The 24,006-nt window shown below is 39.6% G+C and overlaps 1 protein-coding gene across 1 annotated transcript in view; it reads right to left on the reverse strand.

Moving 5' to 3' along the window:
- Positions 1-7,517: 7,517 nt before the first annotated feature.
- IPMK (inositol polyphosphate multikinase) overlaps positions 7,518-24,006 on the reverse strand; it is a 75,579-nt gene continuing 59,090 nt past the window's right edge. The window contains exons 5-6 of the mRNA XM_030570833.1: positions 14,639-14,720; positions 7,518-13,464 (exon numbers count right to left, since the gene is read on the reverse strand). Of these exons, the coding sequence (XP_030426693.1) occupies positions 12,830-13,464; positions 14,639-14,720 (717 nt within the window). The 3' untranslated portion in view covers positions 7,518-12,829. The remainder of the gene's footprint in view (positions 13,465-14,638; positions 14,721-24,006) is intronic.

A 24,006-nucleotide genomic window follows, 5' to 3' on the forward strand; every position in this document is an offset into this window, starting at 1 on the left:
CTGGTTAGCTACCCTGAGCTGTAGACCACCAGCGGAATAAATCTTGCGCTCTAATAGATCCAGGCACCTAGTGTCCTTGGACTTAGGGGTGGGTGCTTGGTGGCCATGTCTCTCCCTCTCATGCACCGACTGCACCATGAGGGAGCAAGTGTGAGGGTGAACATACAGATATTCATATCCCTTGGAGGGCACCATGTATTTCCTCTCCACCCTTCTGACCGTGGGAGGAAGAGACACTGGGCACTGCCAGATCATATCTGCATTAGCCTAGATGGTCCTAATGAAAGGTAGGGCGACACGTGTGGGGGCATCGGCCGATAAAATGTCCACCACCAGATCCTCCACTTCCACCACCTCCTCCACCTGCAGGTTCATGTTCCGTGCCACCTTGCGCAGAAGATCCCGTTGTGCCTGAAGATCTATAGGCGGTGGGCCAGAGGAGGACATGCCTGCCACTGCCTCGTCCAGCAAGGAGGAAGAGGATACCCCCAGGATCCACTTGTCCTGGGGGTAAGTTCTGGTTGGGGAGGGTCCTGCTGCCCTATGTCCACTATGGTGGTGGCATGATCTTGATCTGGTGGTAGGACAGTCGCCTCTGAGTCTACTGGGGAAGGGCAGCTCACAGTGGCCTCAGGCATCCGATGCTCTGAATGAGCGGATCGAGAAGCGCCTGAGGGGACACCTCGGGCTTGGTGGTATGCCCAAGGAGTCCAGAAGGACCATTGTGGGTGTCCCTGATCAACATCCTGTCCCTCATATTGTCCCTGACTAGCACATTTAGCATCATGGCCTTGAGTGTGGTAGCCACTCCCCACCTGGAATGACGACAAATTCGGTCACGAAGGCAAAGGAAGGGCCGAACGCCCATGTGGCGTTGCACCATCCCGCTCTGTCAGTTCGTGCCTGGGAGCTGGAGACCGGTGCCAGGATCTTCGGCGGTACCGCGATTGAGATCGGGACCAACGGTCATAACGGTGCCGGGAGGCTGATCTAGATCTCGACAAGGATCTACGGTGTCGGGATCGGCTGCGAGGCGACCAGTGCCGGGACTGGTGCAGGACCCGGATCGGTACTGATCATACCAGGAGGGAGACCTGCATGAGGCGGAGCAGTGCTACGAGTACAACCGGTGCCAAGATGGAGATCGGTGCCGGGACTGTGAATGGTGCCGTGTCCAGGACTGAGATCGGTGCCAAGCTGTCTCACTCTGCAAGGAGGGTCGCATGAAGGCAGGTTTCCCTATAGATTGAACCGTCCACACCGGCGATGTCGGGGGCTGAGGCGGTCCAGGCTTCTTTGTCAGCACGATCAGGTCGCGAGCGGTGGAGGTGGTCTCCTGAGTGGACGGCAGGACGAGCTCAACCACGGTGCGCACGGGGGACCCTGTGTGCACTGGCCTCAACAGCCCTTGTGGCACTGGAATTGACGATGCTGAAGTCAACGGTGCCGGAGTTGGAGCCTTAGTAGGATGGTCCGGTCTGGGTTGTTGCTCCAATGGGGCCACAGGCGGTGTCTGCAACTGTATAGGAGCAGCAGGTGGTTTGTGCTGCTTCTTGGGCCATGGGGACAGTGAACGATGTCGCGACTGTACCGGTGCTAGAGATGTCCGGTGCCGAGAGTCTTTGCTGGTGCCGTGTTGTTCCAGTGCCGGAGGTGCGCTTCAGACCGATGGCGTCTGGTCTATGCGCGGTACCGAAGGTGCTGGGCTAAGTGTCGCTTCTGTTAGGAGCTGTTTTAAAAGGAAGTCCCACTCCTTTTTTGTTCAAGGCTTGAAAGCCTTACAAATGTGATACTTATCTGGGTGATGGGGTCTCCCGTAGACATCAGCTTGAGACAGGCCAAGCAAGGTTTGAAACCCAGGGACCTCGTTCCCTTCAAGTACTATCTACACTATGTACAAACTTACTATTACTAAATTATAACTGCTAGAAACTATTAACAACTACACTAAACAACTATCTACAGTACAACAAGTAAAGCTAGGGAGGTGGAGATCAGTTATGCCACGCTCAACAGCTCCAACGACCGTCACGGGCGGTAAGAAGGAACTGAGGGGGCGCTGGGTTAGCAGGGGTATATCTCTGGCGCCATAAGGGCATCACTCTGAGGGGCGCCTCAGTCGATCCAACGAGTATTGCTAGGGTAAAAATCTTCCAACGATCATGCACGTGGCATGCGCACACCTAATTGGAATCGTTATGAGCAAGCACTCGAAGAAGAATATGATAAGTAAATACATCAGAAGCAAGGGCGGCTCCAGGCCCCAGCATGCCAAGACTGTGCTTGGGGCAGCATGCCGCGGGGGGCGCTCTGCCGGTTGCCGGGAGGGCGGCAGGTGGCTCCGGTGGACCTCCCGCAGGGTCCGCTGGTCCTGCGGCTTCAGTGGAGCATCTGCAGGCACACCTGCGGGAGGTCCACCAGAGCCATGGGACCAGCAGACCCTCTGCAGGCATGTCTGTGGGAGGTCCACCAGAGCCGCGGGACCAGCGACCGGCAGAGCGCCCCTCGCGGCATGCCGCCATGCTTGAGGCAGCGAAATGGCTAGAGCAGCTCCTGATCAGAAGCAGGAAGTCTGCCAAATAATCAGTGGGGCCACTGGATGATCGAGATGCTATAAATTCTTCAAACTGGTCTTCACTTCAGAAGATGTGGGGGAGATCCTCAGATCCTAGCCATTCTTTTTTAGACGACAAATCTGAGGAACTCTCTCAGACCTGGGTGTTAGTAGAGAAGGTTTTAGAACAAATTGATAAATTAAATAGTAATAAGACACCAACATCAAATGGTAGTCTCACATTTGAATTTCTTCAGACATTTTGGGTAATTGCAGAACTACTAACTTTGGTGTGTAACCTATCACTTAAATTAACCTCTGTACCAGATAACTGGAGGACAGCAAATGTAACACCGATTTTAAAAAAAGCTTCAGAGGCAATCCTGGCAATTACAGGCCTAATTTCAGTATCAAGTAAATTGGTTGAAACTATAGCATAGAACAAAAATATCAGATACATAGCTAAACATGATATGTTGGAGAAGACTCAATGTGGCTTTTGTCAAGAGAAATCATGCCTTTGAAGGAATCAACAAATATGTGGAGATGGGTGATCCAGTGCATACAGTGTACTTGAACTTTCAGAAAACTTTTGGAAAAAATAGGAAACAAAGGGTACGAATAAAAAATTCAGTTTTCACAATGGAGAGAGGTGAATAGCCGGGTTCCCCCAAGGATATGTACTGGAGCCTATATTGTTCAACATATTCAAAAAATGATCTGGAAAAAGTGGCAAACAGTGAGGTGACAATGTTTGCAGACTATAAAAAATTATTCAAGATAGTTAAGTCCAAAGCTGACTGCGAAGAGTTACAAAAGGATCTCACTAAACTGGGTGACTGGACAAGAAAATGGCAAATGAAATTCAATGTTAATAAGTGCAAAGTAATACACAGTGGAAAACATAATTCCAACTGTACATACAAAATGATGGGGTCTAAACTAGCTGTTACCACTCAAAAAAGAGCTCTTGAAGTCATCGTGGATAGTTCTCTGAAAACATTCAGTCAATGTCTGGGGGCAGTCAAAAAAGATAATGCTAGGAACCCTTAGGAAAGGGATTGATAATACAACAGTAACTATCAATGTCACTATATAAATCCATGATACATCAACACCTTAAATACTGCATGCTGTTCTGGTTGCCACATCTCAAAAAAATTGTATTAGAAATGGAAAACATACAAAGAAGGACAACAAAATGATTAAGGGTATGGAACATCTTCCATAGGAGGAGAGATTAAAAAACTAGGACTGTTCAGCTTAGAAAAGAGACTAGTAAAGGGGGATATGATAAAGGTCTATAAAATAATGAATGGTATGGAGAAAGTGAATTGGGAGGTGTTTACACCTTGCATAACACAAGAACTAGGAGGTCACTCAATTAAATTAATAGGGAACAGATATAAAACAAACAAAAGGAAGTACTTCTTTACAAAATGCAGTTATCCTGTGGAACTTGTTGCCCTGGGATTTTGTGAAGGCCAAAAGTAACTGTGTTCAAAAAAGTATCAAGTTCCTGGAAAATAGGCCCATCAATGACTATTAGCCAAGATGGTCAGGGATGCAAGCCCATGCTCCACGTGTCCCTAAACATCCAGCTGCTAGAAGTATCTGGCACTGGCCTTTTAGAGACATGATACTGAGCTAGGTAGACCATTAGTCTAACCCAGTAGGGCCATTCTTCTGTGGCTTTTACCTACAGCAGACTGTTTTTCCATTCTCTGTAGAGCTGTATCTGTCCCTTTAATATATCTCAAAGGGTTACAACCTTTAGCAAAGACTGCCCCAAGCCTGATGACTACGTAAACCACACCCCAGTATTTTATGCAAAGCCCACTACATTGCCAACTTAGCCTGAGAATTATCATCCATCACATTTTGAATAAGCTATGATACAACACTTACAACTGCGGTGTACTATATTCCAAAATAATTGGCATATGCTTTCTGTAAATATATCTTAGCCTGAAAATGTCTTTAAATGGCACCAACTGTTCCAATAGAATTATAACCATAACGCCTGTCAGCAGACTCATTTCATTTAGCCCTTGCATCTGCAAACTAACAGTTTTCCAGGTATATAGTAAATTCCTTCCTTGATCACAAAATTCACAAGAAAAGCTAACAATTGTATCATCCTTTCAAATAATTTAAAGAGGTTTAAGACCATAGAGTACATAAACTTTCCTGTCCTCATCTTTCTGATCTGCATATTCATCTTAAAACTGTTGCCTCATTTAAATTATATATATAGTTTAGATCGTAAGTTATCAGCGCTAGTCTCTTCTTGGGTTGCCATATAAGCGTGTTTGGAGCCTTCTGTTTCTCCTTCTTGGATTATAAAGTTTTATCATTTACAGCTTTGTCTTTATTTTCATTATGCTGCTGCTCATGCAGTATCTTCCAAAAGAACAAATGCAGAAAAAACTACCTCACTTAAACTGTAATTTTCACAGCTGAGAATTCCTAGTTTCTAAAATTCTCACTATACTTTGTCTGAGCATAATTCTATCCAGTCTGCAGGTTTTGAAGAAAGTCTTTCAGAAACTCTTGAGTTAACCCAGATATAAATAAAATATCTAACCCAACAGAATGTATTAGCAGCTTTGAGTCCTACAAGCTTCATGCATGGAACAAAAACAAAAACTCAAACAAAATACAAATATAAAAATTTATGGTGGCAAGGAATTCCCTATGAAAGGAAAGGTTGTGTAAAGCACTTTCCTTGGTCGTCAGCACTGCTCTGCCTTTCTCCTTGGACTAGGTCCCAGCAGCCTGCAAGAATTACTAGAGACACAAGATAGGCGAGGTAATATGTTTTATTGGACCAACTTTTGTTGGGGGGAGAGAGAGAGATGTTTTCGAGCTAAACAGAGCTCTGTGATGACGCTTGTCTCTCTCACCAATAGAAGTTGGTGCAACAAAAAGATATTGCCTCACTTACCTTGTCTCTCTACTATCCTGGGACCCACATGGCTACACCACCACTGCATGCACGAATTACTGTAACTTTAGTTTTGGAGTACTTGCTTCGCTCCAATACCTCATGTGCGTTGGAAGATAGATGGCTCTTTTCATTATCCTTAAAGTAATAGGTACTTGCTGCATTGAAAGGTGCTGTATAATTGATGTCAATTTTCCTCACTTTTGAGATTTCAATGAAATTAAAAGATGGCCATGGCTGTAGTGAAGTTTTGACTGTGAAATATACATAAGAGGATAGTGATCTGAAAACTCAGCCGTTTACCTTAGATGCATTCTGCCTACATGATCGAAAAGTATGCAAAATGATTTTTGAAACAGTTGGTCTAGGAGAACAAACATTTTAAAATGTTAAATATCAAAGCTCAATATAGGGATGAGGGGGAAATGTGTGGCACAGAAATTTAACCCAATTCAAATAATGTTTATTATTAATTAAATGTTAATGTATTTGATTGTCCTGACTGCCACTGAGACTCTTATCCACACCATAAAAGCCAACTTCAATCATCACACACCAAATTTGAAACCCCAAATGAACAGATGCACAGAAAAAGAAATTATAGTTTTGGACTCCATTGGGTGCAAGATGCTTTTGATTTCTAATATACTGTGACAGGGTCTCTAGAATTGCCTGCCATAGAGACAGAGCACGTGTGACTTCAGATTCCTACATCTTTTGCATACAAAAGGTTGCAATTTTGCATCTAACCTTCAAAGTAAGTTTCCTAAGTATTAGTCTCTACAGTACTTAAAATTTAATCTTACCTGTAATTAGTTTCATGTCTTTCCGTAAGGAAGCACTTCTGCCAAAGCCATTTTGTTAAAATTTTTCCTTATTACAGGAAGTCCTATCTCCATCTACTGGATAAACTGCTGCCCTGTACTCATGTTCCAGGATAGACTTCCAAAGCTTCACCTATTAGAAATAGGACTCCATATGTTATAGATGACTGTTATAAAGTAGGAAGTGTGAGAAAGAACAGGGATTCATACCTTCTGTAACTTCAAAAAGGCAAACTGTTTCCAAAATGGCTGAGAAATAACATCTCAAACAATTTCCTACGGCAGAATAGCTTTTCTGCAGTGAACTTATGATATCTGGAAGGCTGAGCCATCTGTAGCGGGTGGAAGGCTGTTTCTTTCAAACAAAGATTAGCCAGTCAGACAGATAATGGTAAACCTGGATACCCTTCTCAACTTTATTAACAACTGTTCATTAGCTTGATAAATGACCTCCAAGTCTAGGAAAGGCTAAAAGCATGGCTATCTATTTTAAATGTTTACCTGCAATTGCAAATATTGGGAACTGGTGGTGGCAGGGGAGAACTGCGATACAGAAACAAGCGTTCTTGAGGTCTACTGAATACATAGCTCTTCAGGGGCAAGTCTTCTGAAACACAAGACCAGTAAGGAAATTGATACTTTGCAAATATCATTAGATTTAGGCCTGAAAGGTCAAGAACTTGTTAGAAGCCTGGCTTTCTGCTCTTCCCCAGCCTGGAGGTTTCCTTTGTCTTGTCCCTCAGAAAGCTGCTTCTTAGCAGGAAAGCAGAAAAAAGCTCTTCTACAGGGAAGACGCTCTCAGCGGATAGTAGCAGCAACTGAGTGCAACGCTAATGGATGGAAGCAGACAACTGTAGCTCCTCTGTAGTACAGCATTCTATCCAATAGAGAAACAGACTTCTGCAGAAAAAGCCTAGTTTCAGCAGAGGAGCCCCCCTTGTGCTGACAGGCAGGCTCTACCAGGAGTGGATGCCCCATTGAGAGAGAAACAACTTTCCCAGCAGTGGTGCTAAATCCAAGGGAATATCTGACCTCCTGCTTGTTGATATTATCTGGTATATAAAGGTGAACAGAATGAGATTGAACTGGGAGATAAAACAGTGCAAAGAGTGGGGTTAAGAATATAGATACATAGATTTTTGTTTGTCGGCAATAGTCCATATTAATAAAGGAAGCAATTACACATACAAAATCACTTGCTGAACATTTTAATAGTTTGCGAAATATACAGCTATTAGAATTACCTAAATATCACTCAAATTACAAAAAGTTGGTATATAGCATATTATATTGGTCTATAAAATAATGGACAGGTTATACATCCACAATACCCCCGGCAGTCCAATAATGGCAAAAAACAAAGTATGAACCACAGTCAAACATATACAAATTAAAGGAGATAGAGTGATATAATTTAGACATTTGAACCAAAGAAACTGAAACCAGACTAGGTACATTCATCAAGTACAATAAATTTAGCACTGTAGTTTTTAAAGTCACCAGTTAATAACACAGCTTTAGGTGCACTTTCACATGCTTTCAAATAACTTCCAGTACAGATCCCAGAGTAATAAAGTGCCTTTGTTCACTCTAGTTTCACTTATATTCAGGTGCAATATACATCACACTTGGAAAGCGATACTTCATAGCAGATTTATTAATATCTCATTAAACAGATTAGTATCAAGTCCCAATGTTTATACAATTTAAAACAAGGTGTTTTAAAAGTACATTTGTTCCTGGTTATCACTCTTCTGCATAATCTCCTTATTTCTGTTGGATTTCATATAATCAAAATGATTTCCAACAAGAATTAACTCCAAATATGTCGGGCCCATCTTTATGAAATAAAATTATGGCAAAATATTTCCTGAAATTCACTTTTCCTAAAATGGATTTTTTTTATTTTACTGTGTCAATTATGACAAACATTTGCAATTTGGAAGTTGTAATGTTCACTGGTGCTTCAATTAACAATTTATGTACAATGGCAAATGTGCAGTATTTAGCCTGTGGATATGTAACTGGAATGAACTTCACAGTAAGACTTTTACTACAATATGTTTGTAATTTAATGGACAGCATGAGCAAGTACCATAGGAATGAGATACATGAAAGCTTAAAGTCTTTGGACAGTATCTGTAATAGTTACTTGCATTGCAGAATTAAGCAGATGTCCCACTCATTTTATACGATGATCCTTTACTGCTTTCAGCTGTACTAATTTAACCCCTCCCAAGCCTGGCACTGAATATTGATTACATTAAAACAAGCCTTGTTTTCATGCATCATGCTTTGAAAGATTCTCTTTTAAACACAGACACAGCTAGTTTCATAAAACCTAAGATAACTAGTTTCCAACCAGATTACATTACTTTTTTGATGGTGACAAATGTTAATGTACAATTGCACTTTCCATATTATTTAAAGCATTTGGGCAATGTTCTCCAGTAGGTTATACAGATATGGGACTTAAAAAAAAATTAATGACAACATCAAAATCCTCTTTAAAGCATTCCATTATGATGCTTTAAATGCTACATATGTGAGGTCACTAAAGGTATCAAAGCAGGAGCTGAAGGCACTCAGCAGGGAAGATTATTGCCAAAAAGTAAACACAATTAAATAAGCAAATAATAGTTTAAATAGCAGATGTGGACATGTTTATATAGAAGGCTATTAAAGTAGTCCAAGTCTTAAAAAACGCAGTAAACCTAAAATTGTTAGCCCCTACCAGACATGTTAGTGGTTCTACCCTTTCTTCCTCTTCCTAGACTTCATATTACTTCCAGTTTAAACAGAATGTAAAATAGTTTTCAATGGTGTTCAAAAGTTTTTAGGTTGCAGGTAACAAATGCTCACATCCTTATGTAGTTCATTCTTTTTTGTTGTCATGGACTAAGGGCCTGATCTTGCGTACTTTCTTATCCAGAACTCCCACTGAAGTCTACAGGAATTCTCTGTACACAGTAAATGCATGACTGGCAACTTAGGCATATTGATTTATGCCAATAACTTGATTACTCTGTTAATCCAAATCAAGTCATATTTCCTACTCAACAGTCTATAAACCCCACACAGAAATGTAGTGTTATGTAGAAGCAAAAATAAAGCCCAACTGCACACTAGAGAAAAAATTAACATTTTGAGAATATTACAAGCTCCACGTTAAACACTGTTCATAGTGAAGATTTTATAGCTTTAACTTGTGAAACTAGTTGAATAAATTATTCAACAATTCATAATGGCATAATTTCCAACTTCATTTGAATCTATGCAACAAATTCCAATATGCAAAAATATCAAGAATGTATATGCTTTGTTATAAAAATGTATACAATGTAAATTCCTATTAGGTAAACCTGTACACAAGTCCCACAATTACATAGCTAGAAAGTCTTTAGACTATATTCACAAAAATACATTTAAAGCCACATTTTCATGAATTTTCCCTTTTGACAACTGATTATTCTGTTAGATCTAATGTCTTTCATGCTTATTGCTTACATCAAAACACTCATTTAGTCAGATTTAATCAATAGATAATAGTGATCAGGCATTACTTCAGTCAGTTATTATTTGTTTTTATTTAGCAGAAATACCCATAAGTCTCACTAATATTTAAGTGAAGACTATTGAGTAACTGTTCTCTATATTGTACATTTCATACATGTATAATATGGGGATTGTAAAGAGGGGACACAGACCATATGAAAAATTAGGCCCAAAAGAATCAATGCTAAAACACATGCAAACTGGTCAGTGTGCCTTCCTTTTGTTTACTGTTGATTTTTGTAATCAGTTTACCAATGAAAGTCAAGGTACTAGTTTCAGTGATCTAACTACATTTCCAACTAAAACTGAAAATGTTTATTTGAACTGTACAAGACACTAATATATTAACCTAAAATGTGTAAAAATATAGTCTGATTGTAGTAATTTTGCAGGCTTAAACTCACAGGAGATACTATATTGAAGCACTTCCACAATAAGCATTCAGCTATATCTAATTTCAGGTAAAAAATACTAGTTCTATCTTCTGAGTTGCAGTTTTAATTAACAGAAAATATATCTGTAATTTCTGTTAAAAAAGGATATAACTATTTAGATTATTTTATTCAAAATAATCTGACATTTAACAATATTCCAGGTGCATTGCCTGCCATAAGCAACACTAAAAGGGCATTCAAATACTTAAGACATATATATTATAGTACAGACAGGAGTGCACACACATTTCTGACTGGGAGAAGACAGATCATTTTCCAGCAACAGGCTCCATGGAATCAAAAGCTTGATTTCCCTCGCACAACTGTAGTAATATGCAACAGAGATGAATTACAGGTGAGAACTCAAATACAGTTATAAAGTGGGTTTTCTACTGCTTTTTCTATAAAGCATTTTGAATATACTTGGGAAAATTGTCATTAACAAGCTTAACTATTCTAATTGCCATAAACAGGCTAGAATAGTGTTAACTATTTGTAGGATAGAACAAAACAGCAACATACAGAAACAAGAGCACAACTGCAACAAAATGAAACTTCCCAGGAACATGATGCAAATCAATACACCTAACTTCTGGTGAGCATCAGAGAGTCTAAATTTAAGCTTGTAAAGGAAATGCCACCAAAACATAAAATATCTTTTATTATTTTCCTTTAGCCTTCGCTACATTTTGCATAAAATTTCCATTAAAATGACTATGTTCCTACTTTGGAGCAATTATTTTTCCATGATTTGAATACACTTTGCCTTGCAAATTGCTTGCTTTAACACTAAGGTATTATCAATTTAGTTTACAACCTATTATATTGTACTTTTATTTTGCTTCTAATTAAATAAGTATTTCAGCATCTAAATGCTGAGACAGCCTGATATAAAAACTAGTTAGATTCAAAAGGCAATTATCTCTTTCCAAAATACAAAATTGTTTCTAACAAAATTTGCAAAGGGAGTTGTACGAATCAGTGCACAGTGCATAACACTATATTGAGAAGCAAGGCCACATTAAATCCATGTTCAGAATTAATAAATATGTAATTCCAAGAGCAGAGTTCATTCTAGCCATTTTATTTTGGGTTTATCTTCAGCATAAAGCACCTTTCACAGCATGTACTAAAACATTTTAAGCATCTCATAAGGCTGACTATGTATGCAAATTAGGACAGCAGCATAAACAGCACCTAAAGGGGCACGCAAAATATACTTGGGACATTCCATCACAAAACTAATGCATATGACTCTTTATTTTGTCTGTACACAAAAACAGATTTGCTTTCAAATTACATAGCTTGCTTGTGTGTCAGTAATAAGGATCAAATTTAGCCCTGGTGTAAGTAAGGTACAACTCCAGCAAAGTGAATGAAACCGTGCCAGATTACACATGGGTTAAATTTGGTCTTTCAGTTACAGGGGCTCCTCTGCATGTAGCACTCATGGCTTCTATTAGGCACTACCCTACAGTGGAACTCTGAACGTTTAATAAAATAAATAAATAAAACCAACAAGCAGAGACAATATGCAATAAATGTTCCTTTTTAAAATGCCATATTTTGTTTTGCTTTTTTTGCTATAATGTCATTTTTAGAAGAAAGGAGTCTGATGGAAGTTCTCCATTTAATCACAATGGCAGATATTCCACGGATAAAATGTAAGTAAAAGTATGTTTCAGAAGACAAACTGAACAGGCTTAGAAATTTTACATCAAATACAAGACGGGATTTCTAGATTTTTCTTTTTCCTTTTAAAACATAAATAAAGACTTACCACACAAATATGCAATTAAAGTTATTTTCATTTATGATTCTTTAGTCCAGCATTTCAATAGCACTTACACATTAATTACATTGCAGCCTGTCGACTATGAACTTACATTAAGGGCTACCCATGAGAAAGGGGAAGCTCCTACCAGTTTTTAGAATGCAGCAATATCATGCCATTTCTTTAAGAAGCACCACTTGATATGCTGGTTGCTAAATTAGAATTCAGCATGTAAATAGGATCTCTCTCAAAGTAGGGTTACTCCAGTTTTAACAATGTAGTAATCACGGAGAGCAATACTGAGGACATCAGCCTAGGCTTTCTAGTTTTCTGCCTATCTTCCAACAACCTGTTAATTTAGATAAGGCTCAGTGTCAAGGCTAGGTGGACAGACATCATCTAACCAAAAGCAGTTATGGGGAGCTACCTCAATAATTAATTCTGAGATAGCACTTTTCCTTTGATTTGGGCAAAGCATGTTTCATTACATTAATTCATATATCCACTATCATCACTTCTTGAACTTTCTAAAAATTTTATCCTTTCATACTTTACTAATCAACTACCAATTAATTTTCCTGAGTAAGAGTATAAAAAGTTAAACCCTTCTACCAAAAGTACAAAGACAAATAAAATGTAGAACAATACAAACCCAGTTATACAGCATTACAAGAGCAGAAGTTCTTTTATGTTGTTGCTTTTCATTATCACTGGCCCCCACTAAAATCCATAACAAAGAATTTAGTTATCCAAAATATTTTGAAGTACAGTAATTAAATTCTTCAGACCATAAATGTAGCCCTTGTCCTTTGTGTTACTAGGAAACACATGAGCAAAATCTATCATTCTGACTTCTACATCTGCATTTTCCTTCATCTCTTTGGGCATATGGCAGAAAACCTTTTCCAGTTGGGGTATAACATTTCCATTTAGATGTTCTTGGGAAACGCAAGTGCTGCTTTTCCATACATTGTCTTGCTCCAGGTTTTCGGCTTTTAGTGAGATCTGACTGTGGTGCCTCTTTGAATATGCCTTTTTGTGAAATGCATAAATTTTAGGCAAGCTTTTACCTACAGAAGCCTCTATTTTTCCATTCTCTGTAGAATTTATTACATGAATATTATTATTATACTCCAGTAAGTCTCCATCTTGTAACAATCCTTTAGGCGCTATTCTCTTCTCTGCTAAAGTGCCATCACTCAACCTTGTGGCTGTCAGCTGACAGGAACCTTCATAAACAAACAGTAACGAACTTGCATAGAAGTTAAGCTGCTCCTGGCTCTCAAACCACTGCAAGATTTTTTCAATCTTTTGAATACTGGCAGCAACAGCATCTTTTCTCAAGCAGTACCCATTATGAAAAAACCTAGACATTCCTGAAAAAAGGAAACAAACTTTCAGGATAAGTAATGTTATAGTATATGTATTGCTTTTAAAAATCAACATTAAAAAGGATTTTTTTCCTTCTATTACAGTGGTAAGTTTTTGGGTCCAAATCTGTTCTGATTTCAGTGGCTCAAAATCAAGATGCATACAATATGTTCCTTTCTATACACACTTAAAATTCAAATAAATTAGAACTATATTGCATATCTAGCAGTATATATAGCATTCATTATAAGTATAAAACGGAGAATATTGAAAATTGACAAATTTATTCACAGAACAAGTGCACCAAGGACACCAACCAAATAAGTTGTCAACCATGTCACACTATCAATTTGCATCAATCTTTTCGCAGGGAGACCAACGCTCCCAGGAGCAGCAAGCACTCTGGTCTCCATGCTCAATTAGTCCTTTGTTTCTTTACTAAAACAATCAACAAGGTGACAAATTAGTGCAGATGTGGAGGAATTTTTGTTAAATGGACGTGTCAATTAGGAATTGGTTTGAAATAAACATCATAAAGATCAAACAGCCATATGGTAGAAACCTTTGTTGTGTACAGACCTGGCCCAGCTTTAAACAGGCTGGTTTTAGAGAGAAATAATTTTATTCTGAAACATACAAAGGCCACTGCACCACCCATTCTGTTGCAGTTATTTAGGAAGTTGGTCAGGTTCATTTTAAGATGCATATTCAGAAGGTAAGGATAGGCTTAAATTGAGGAAAACTGATGTAAGTAAACATACATTTACAGCAGCCTTATCATAAAAGGGCATAATGCATGCTCTGTTATATGATCTTTCAAAGGTAAATTTTTATCATCTGATGTTGTGTATTTAACACTCCTGTGAATTTATTCTAATAAGTCATCTTGGCACAGAACAATTTACTTGTATTCTACCACAAATTACCTCCTTATTTACAAGAAACACATGTTCTGAGACATTTATAGTAATCTGCAGAGCTATTTAGGCCAAATACCTAAGTTTACTTGGACTGTCACTGATTAATTCAAATGCCACCCAAGCCTGTTGCAGATCCAGCAGGTTATCTAGTGCATAAGGGTCCACAAGAAAATAGAAAATATTTAGAGTCTGAAATTTCCTATTCACTCAGTCCTATGTGCACGTGCACATCCATCCACATACACTTTAATTCACTTACCGTCTTTTATTGTTTCTTTTGTTAAGCTTCTTCCATAGTGCTGGTTTTGTGTCTCATAACTGTCGGAATGAATATGGTAAACCTGCAAAAAACAAAGGAATTCCGAATTCATCCAGAGCAGCTGATATTCCTGTATAGCTATGAGTCATGTAACAGACATTCTAAGAAAACTTTGATAAATTTGTCCCAGGGAGTCATAATACCAGATTTTAAGAGGTCAACACTGCCCTCTTGTGCTCTACTATGCCAATTATCAATCTGATCCAATTTTACTTTTTAAGAACACAGACTTTTGTCGTGATGAAATACCCACAACTATCATTATCAACAACTTATTGGCATCTTGGAAGCAAACATTTTATAGTGCTGTCTAATGTGGATTTATTTGGCAAACCAGAAAATAACATTCCACTACAGGTTTAACTATTTGGAGAAAATTATTTCCACAGTAAAATACTTTGGTGTAAATAGGGTGACCAGACAGCAAGTGTGAAAAATCGGGATGGGGTGGGGGGTAATAGGAGCCTGTATAAGAAAAAGACCCCAAAATCAGGACATCTGGTCACCCTAAGTGTAAAACAATTAAACTCAACAAGATTATAAAAATCAAGCTTAATTTTAAAGTTTCATAATTTTCAAAGTATGAACTATTTCAACAAGTTTACTAAGATAAGGAGTAATGTGGTTCCATGCCAAACGGTAGCAGATTTTCAAGGCCTGACGAGTGTTTCATTTGGAACTGAAATTGGTGTCAATTAGATTTTTTTTAGGCATTGTCTGCACTACAAACCTGTATGTTTTAGCAAAAGCAGTACAAGCCTTCTAGTATAGATGCAGTTATAGCAGTATAATGGTGTTTAATATTGTATAGTTATTCTCATACAAGAAGAATAAGCAGTACATACGGATAGGGGAATATGCTGTACCACATAACTGAGCCACAGTAGAGTTTGCACTGGTGTAACTATTTCAGGGTGTTTTTTTTAAATTCCAACCTTGACAGTTAGATATACCAGGACAAAATTTGCTGGTCAAAAAAGATCTATGTACAATTGTTTTATTTACAACATTTACACAAAGCCTGGCTTTCAGAAGCAGGGATGTTTAACAACATGTCAAACAGGGAGTTGTCTCTTGCAGAAACCTCATGCCTGGCACCTATGCCCTGTTCCAAGAAACAATGCTCTCATGTTCTCTCCAAACAGTGCTAAGAGATCTAAACAAACTTGTAGCCAAAACTGCCTACTTAATACACTGGCCTTGTCTTCACTGCATGCTAACCTCATGCTCACTCCCCTTTTCCCCCCAAATGCTGTATACATTCACACATCCACACTGCTATCAGTACCACATGGCAAGGCAGCCACCGTGTTCTGAACTGTAAGGCAGACGAGGTAGTTATGTGTTGGTACAGGGTTAATGCAGTTAATAGGTGCAGCCATCGGCATCCACAATATACCGAGGTATCCTAGTCCTCCAATCCCTTCATATAATCCCACTGGGCATCCATTCCTGTGTACTACCTTGCAATCTGCCTGTGCCTGTCCACGTTCATATCCCTCTGCTCAGTGCCCATGATCCAATCGATTGCTGCTGCTCCAGGATTCCCCATCCCATGTTTCAAACAACAGTACAATGGCCCCGATAAGGTTGCACATCAGCATGCAGCCACCTGGTCATATGAACACACCAGAATCTTGACGCAGCTTTGAGCTGAAGTGAGTAAAACCCATGACTTGAACAGTACAAAGAGGAAAATCAAACAAAGGTATATCTAAGAAGCTGTGAGAAGAACATGGGATCAAGTAGACAAGACAGCAGGGCAACAAAAAAAAGGGGCTGACAAACTGAGCAACTGGAAGGCCAGGGATAAGAAGAAATCAGTGATATCCCTACATCCACCTGCTTTACAAAGAATTGGACCATATTCCAACCACCCATGTGAGCATGAAGGCCCATTTCACCACAGAATCATCTGTAGAGTTGGGATGGGTGAAGACTCAGAACCCAGAAGCTCTGAATCACAGGACATGTTCCTTCATGTATCCCAGGAAGACCGCTAAGTGGTGGTGGTTTCCCAAACTTAAAAAGCAGGGGAGGACTTAGCATCTCAGGTCAGTAAGATGGAGGCTGCTTATCTTTTTTACTATAAAGAATTCTATGAAATAATAGAGTGGTTTCTTAGCCTGTAATTCTAGCTTTGGCTTCAATTGAGGAAGGCTGTAACACAATTATGCTCACCTCCCAATTCCCTCTCTCCCCTACCACATTCTCAATTCCCAAATCACACTGTTCAAAATGGTGGACAAGCAGAGACAAAAATCTAACCAGAACTTACAGCTGATGAATGCAGCAGCTTATTTAATGAAAATGCTTTAATATAAAAAAGTTAGGAAATTTGTGGCCACATCTCAACTAAAATGTAAATTTTCATAACCTAACATCCCAAGCACCTGCATGGTAAGAGACCAAACCAGTACTGCAGCATCTGGTTTATTACTATTCTGATTTTGGTCCATTTTACTCAAACACACGCAAGCTTTGTCACTCTCTATCTGCTCCAGAGCACCAGAAAGAACCCAGATACAACACTAATGATTTATACATTGATCTGTATTCTTTAATATATTGTGACAGACCCAGGCCAGTGGGGTACAGGAGTCTGGAAGAGGGCAAATATACTGGTCACTAGGTGAGTAGTTTTCTGTTCCCTGAGTGATCAGAGCAGGGGCTGCATTAGAGTAATCAGGAACCTGCTAGAACCAATTAAGGCAGATAGGCTAATTAGAACACCTGCAGCCAAACAAGGCAGGCTAATCAGGGCACCTGGGTTTAAAAAGGAGCTCACTCCAGTCAGGGAGGGGGGAGCCAGAGGAGAGGAAGTGCGTGTGAGAAGCTGGGAGCAAGAGGCACAAGGAGCTGAGAGCGAGAGGGTGTGCTGCTGGAGGACTAAGGAGTACAAGCGTTAGACACCAGGAGGAAGGCCCTGTGGTGAGGATAAAGAAGGTGTTTGGAGGAGGCCATGGGGAAGGAGCCCAGGGAGTTGTAGCTGTCATGCAGCTGTTACAGGAGGCACTATAGACAGCTGCAATCCACAGGGTCCTGGGATGGAACCCGGAGTAGAGGGCAGACCAGGGTTCCCCCCAAACCTCCCAACTCCTGATCTGACACAGGAGAAGTTGACCCAGACTGTCGGGAAGATCACTGAGGTGAGCAAATCTGCCAAATAAGCACAGGATCCACCAAGGTAGAGGAGGAACTTTGTCACAGTATGCATAAACATTAAATCTGAATACAAGGCAAAAGCCTCAATGCACCATACAACAATTCAAATGTGCTATGCAACCTCATTAGTCAGCCTGTGTTCTCTCCATGCAGCTTGAATATGCAATCACAAATGATATCCCTTATGGCCTTTGCTACAGCAGATCCTGTGGCACTCATTTGTTGGTTCTCTCTAAATACACCTCAATTCGCAATTGTCAGCAACCCTGTCCATTCAAAAGTATTTTCCCTCATGCTCAAGTATATTGTGAGGCATACAACACGCTCTAAACATACATATAGCATTAAAGATGCTACAGTCCAAACAAGTCAGTCAGCAGCACCATCATGCCTTTAGAGAGAGAAGGTGAGCTGGCAGTATCTTTTATTGGACCAATTTCTGTAACTGTTTAATGATCGCCTGCATGGGTTCCACTGTGGTGTGGTAGGTGACAACTAAGGACATGTAGTTTGAAGACTCCCTCGCCCCATATTGAGATAGGCTCTCTGGGGGTATTTGAGCAGTCCATTCCATGACATGACCTAGTTCTCTGGTGGAATGTCCTCATTTGGTGAACATGACTTTAAGTGTGTTAAGGTGTGTATCCCGGACTTTCTTCTCTGAGCATATTCTGTGGTATCTGAATGCCCAGCTGTAGTTAACAGATCTCTTGGTGTGTTTGGCATGATTACTGGTAGACACTTATCTATAGAGTTCCATTGCTGAAGTAGACTGCGGTGTACAGAAAGTTGATGCTAGTGTGGGTGTGTTCTAGAGAGTTCTCGCCAATAGTCAGCCAAAGCCACATTCAACCACTATTCTGCACTTGCTCAGCATGTTGCTGAAGTGCCTCTTGTAGTACTGGCACACATCAGGGTAAGGCTGTAAGCACCAGGGCAGCAACGGATATGCCGCGTTGCCTAAAATCATGTTGGCATAGACACCCCTTGATGACTGTGCTGGTAGCAAGATGACATGGCAGCTTAGCCATGTTAAAACAGGCCAGACTTACGGAACATCCTGGCATCATGCACACCTGGTCAGTGCATGCAGTGAAGGTGTACATCAATAGTCATGTGGTCCACAAGGGCCTACAGAACGATGAAGTAATACCCTTTCCTGTTAATATACTGGCTTGCTTGAAATGGTACGTGTATCCCATCAATTGCACCTACCCAGTTTGGGAAGCCCCTCTATTCAAACCCCACCATTATTTGAATGGGGGCCAGTACAGCATTAGTTGCCTTGCAAACCTCCATAACTACAGCACTAATTGTAGATTTCCTAATCCAAAACTGATCACAAAACAGATATATATATAGCACTCTGGGGTTGCCAGTTTCCCTAGGGTGGTGGCAACACACTTTTGAACCTTTACTTATTCTCTCATCCGATTGCTTGGCGAGGCAAGTACCAGAGCAAGGTCCCCACAAAGCTCCACGAATGTGTCTTCATGAGAAACTGCTGGGCCCACTGCTGGTCATCCTATGTTTCCATCACAATGCAGTCCCCTCAGTGTGTGCTTCTGTTCTTGGCTCAGAAGTGGCAATCTGCATAGGGGTCATCTTCCATTAAAGACTGCATCAGCTCAGTTCACATTGTTCCATTCAGTGGCGGCTGTTGTGCTACTTCTAATAGCAAATTAGAAGTGTCTTCTCTGTTCCAAGACAGATTCTGAAACCCCTGCCAAAGTTCCCTGGCAGCAGCTTGAGAAGAGGCACAAAAAACAAACACTGCTTTCATAAAAAGCCTTGGTCCTGCTAATTAGGGAGAGTAGAACCCGTACCTTCTGCATGTAACACCACACTGGTAACACGAACACCCTACGTGACTAAAGGCTAGTGCATTAAACTTCGTCTCCTTAATTAATCTGAATGCAATGACCCCTAATGGGAAAGCATTAAAATATTTTGAAGAAGTTTTGTTTTAAAGTTATCATGCCTCTTTCAGCCCTTACTCCAGCAAAATGCCAAATGACCTCAGCATTTTGCTTTAACAAGACCCATTATATTTTAATTTGGGCAACCAATGTCTCCTCTTTACACAGTGTCCTTTCCCTTTATCATTTTTGGTTTTTAATAGTTATATATTCTTCAACACATTAACTGTGCACCCATCCACAACACAGTCCATGAAACAGGAGATTATCTCCTACTGGATCCTATACATCACCTCCAAAACATACATATATCATTGACATTCTGAGAGTCATTCCATCTCTAACTCACAAATTATTCATCTCAGGATGTTGCGTACTTGCTAATAATTTTGTTTGTTTTACTATTTTAATGACAAGACTCCAAAATGGACAGCTGAAAAATTAAGGAAAGCTGCTGCTGTTTCACAACAATGGTAAGATGTGTTCTTTGGAAGAAAAAGTACCAAGTTATTGTCACATTCTGGGGTGCAATTCAGAATAGTGATGGTTTGTGTCACCACCTGCCCTGTAATCCTGGTGCCGCAAAATGCTTTGTTATTGTAGCTCCCAATCTGGGCCACTCACAACCATCCTACCCTGAATATCTGTGTAGAACTGCAGCCCTAGTCTAGCACCTACCACCACCACACCATATCAGCCCCACACTGGATTCCACCACCTTTAGTTATAAGCAACAAGATGACCCCAACACACTCTAGTTCTGAACTTCCCCAGACCTCTGTGCTCTGATATGACCAGCCCTCTCCTGCAACGTACAGAAGAATAAGAAGATCCATTTCCTCCTTTAAGGAGACAACATACACCAGTTTGCCACATTAACTGGAGTTAACATTCACTCTTGTACAAATACAGTACTGTTGATTTAGATTAACAGTAAAACAATTTTATTAACAAAAGAAGAAACGACTTTAAAGTGAGTTCAAGTAGAAGAAAGTTAGAAATTATTACCAGCAAATAATAGTAAAAAACCATATCTAAAAGTTTAAAATTTTAATCTATCAAGTTCTGATTCAAGACTTGGTTCAAGCTGGCCTCTCTCTCACCCACAGTCTTCCAGCAAGATGGTGACTGGCACTCTCCTCAGTCAGGAGCCCTTCCAGAGGTGCTGGTGCCTTTGTCTTCTTAAGAGAAAGAGATAACTTTGGGTTTTCTGCTCCTTTCTTTTATAGTCCAGCAAACCTTTGAAATAGATTATTCTCAAGGTTACCCCTCAAAGCAACATTTATTCAAGCAGTGAGGAAGGCAACATGGAGTCTGATGGTGAAGAAGGTGCAATGGTCCCTTTTTTCCCCCGTGGTTGTGTTTGCTGGAATGTGAATTGGTTTGTTCCCTGCTATCTCCTTCCCGGCTCTCTTGATGATCCTGTTTACCACTTATATGTAAACTGGGGGTAAACACACATTCCTTTGTTTAGAATAGACAAGTTAACAACTTTTGCCTAGGCAGGGCTGTCTGGTTTTCAACATGTGCTAAGGGCATCATACAAGGGGGGGGGGAACATAATTTTGCATACGTTGCTACATATATTTCACCATGATATTATTGACCAGTAAATTAGTTGTTTTCAAATGATACCTCACAACGCATATGTTGTACAAATATTACAACAGCATGCATGGTGTGAATACAGGGGTGCTTTGGGTAACAGTTATGTAGATGGTCTATGTATATGTATTGCAAAAGCATTACAAAAAATCTCACTCACTGGAGCTGGGTGCAAACTGTGTATTCCACTATGCCTATGACAACTTGTTTTGATGCAATCATTCCAGGGGTTCTAACAGACAAGAGAGTCACCACACAGTTACTGTCCAACACAAGTCAAAGAGTTACCTGGCAACTATTTAGAGTATTGATTTACATAGTATTCCTACAGTTCAAAAGAAAAGAAGATAACCATCAGGTCCAGTGAATGGATATTTTAGCATTTTAATATTCCAGAGTGTTATGGTTATGAATATATTTCTCAATCTTCCTGTGCATTAATATAAATATTGTGAGGCTACCCAAATTACAAATGGATTTAGCTGCAATTCCTCCAATATATTTTTTAATAACTACTTTTAAAGAATGTCCATCAAAAGAAATATATATAAATTATAGTTAGGAATTTTGTTTCCAATATCTAAGGACAGTTAACCATAAAGATGGTATTCAATTATGTTCAAAAACATCTTTTCTGGATTCAATAGAAATGACCTATTGGAGGGTTCTAAACAAGTCTGACATCTCAAATACAACAATTCCTTTTCTGATCATCAGTGGAGTTGAAACCCAGGATCTGATAGGAATACTCCATTATACCCCTTACCTAACCTTACTCGATCATTACGTTGTGCCAAACAACAGTAATAGTTGCATAGTTACAGCTGCATTCCTCTCTGTAACCAACTCCTTCTCCATACCCAGCACAATTAATTAAAAATAACCTGACTTCTTGTTTGACCATATTTTCTTCCCACTCAGATGCTGTTAACAACACAACTCACTTCCCCAAATGCATTTGCCTCTGGACCAAAAACTGTTTCAACCCAGGTGTTGCAACCAACAGCACTAGCTCATTTCTGTCAAATACATAAGTTAAGCACGTGACCAGCCAAACCTGTAACCTTCTTCATAATGCAAATAGTGATTAGACAGGAAAGATCTCTATCTACTCTCCCTTTTGCAACTATATAGTTCACTGATTGCAAGGAGTATGCCCACTTGATCACCATTCAACATCCCAGGAGAAGGTAAAAATCTCAAGGTCCCTGCCAAAATCACCTAAAATAAAAATTCTCTCCTTTAAAGTTAGCTGTCATTTCTGCACTATGCATGTGACCAACAATTGCTGCACGTTTCTAATCCCACTAGACGCCAAACAAAGAACAAGCATCTGGTTCTTTGTGGGCAGATCTGTGCACCAATGAGGAGCCCCAAGTTAATGGGTTTCCACATGGGCGGACCCAGATGCAGAACTGGGGCCCAGCACACCAGTTTCTTTTTAAACAGATGTTAATGTAGATTCTACAAGAGAAGGCGGCGAAGAAATTCAAATAATGATTAACTTTAAAAGAAAACCCTCCTCATATGAACTTAACCAGGACTTTGTTCTTGTTTCCAGGCGTGTCAATGTGTTATCTTATTTCTGTTTAATTCCAACAGATCCTTGTGTGAGAGAGATCTCTTAAGTACAGTTTTAGTTAACATTACATATTTGGTTTAATGTAAACCTCAAATTCAAAAGAAAAGGTGGAACCAATATTCTCCTTTTAAAATGTTTAATACATTAATAAAATGATTGGGTTGAAAATTTGCAGCTCCAACTTAATATCTGAAGTTGTAAGATGATTTACAGAAATCAAGGCAAATATTACATTATATTAGTTATACTAATCCAGTACTGATTTTCAGGGCAAGACAGAGAAATATACAAACTGTTAAAAATCATAATCTATGGTTAACTCCCCACCCCCAGCCCCCGATCCTCTACAGACCTTCATCTGAATATTTATCAAATGAAGTACTATTCTGGTTTCATAAATAAATATCTAAATATTTTTCAGACTTCTTGAACATCTGTCAAAAATCAGTTTTATAAATGTGCAAATTAAGCTTCATTACTGATTCTGAAAACATTTAAAGGATGATCACTTATTATTCAGGAGTGCTTTTATTTATTCATTTGGTTTCATTTATTTTTACATATAAATATATTTATTATAATTAAAATTATACATACAGTGTTCTGTTTACATAAAGGTATCTCTGCTCTTACAGCAAGAATCTTTAATATCAATAGCCTGCCTGCTCACAAGATTGGAAGATCCAGGCAGAAAGGAGTGCATGAGGTGATGAAACACAGCAAGCAAACAAATATTGAGACATTTTGATGCAAATCATTATAGTTCCATTATACCAGCAGAGGACCTGGCCCATTAAATTTTGATAAACTTTTTTTTGGGGGGGGGGGGAGGGGGGGAAAGAGAGGGATTAAAGATCTGAAAAACCTCTAGGAACTCTTTTTTATTCTCTCATTCTAATACCCTTAATCTCAAGTAATGGCTGGTATTGTATTGTTATTGACAAGGACGGTAAATTCACTTAGAAATGTTGAGATATGTTCTCTTTTTTGCACTGACACGATGAAGGTACAAAATCTCACTGCTGCTGAGTGAGAAA

This window comes from Gopherus evgoodei, chromosome 7 (genome assembly GCF_007399415.2).
Source record: "Gopherus evgoodei ecotype Sinaloan lineage chromosome 7, rGopEvg1_v1.p, whole genome shotgun sequence".
NCBI classification, from domain to species: domain Eukaryota; kingdom Metazoa; phylum Chordata; order Testudines; family Testudinidae; genus Gopherus; species Gopherus evgoodei.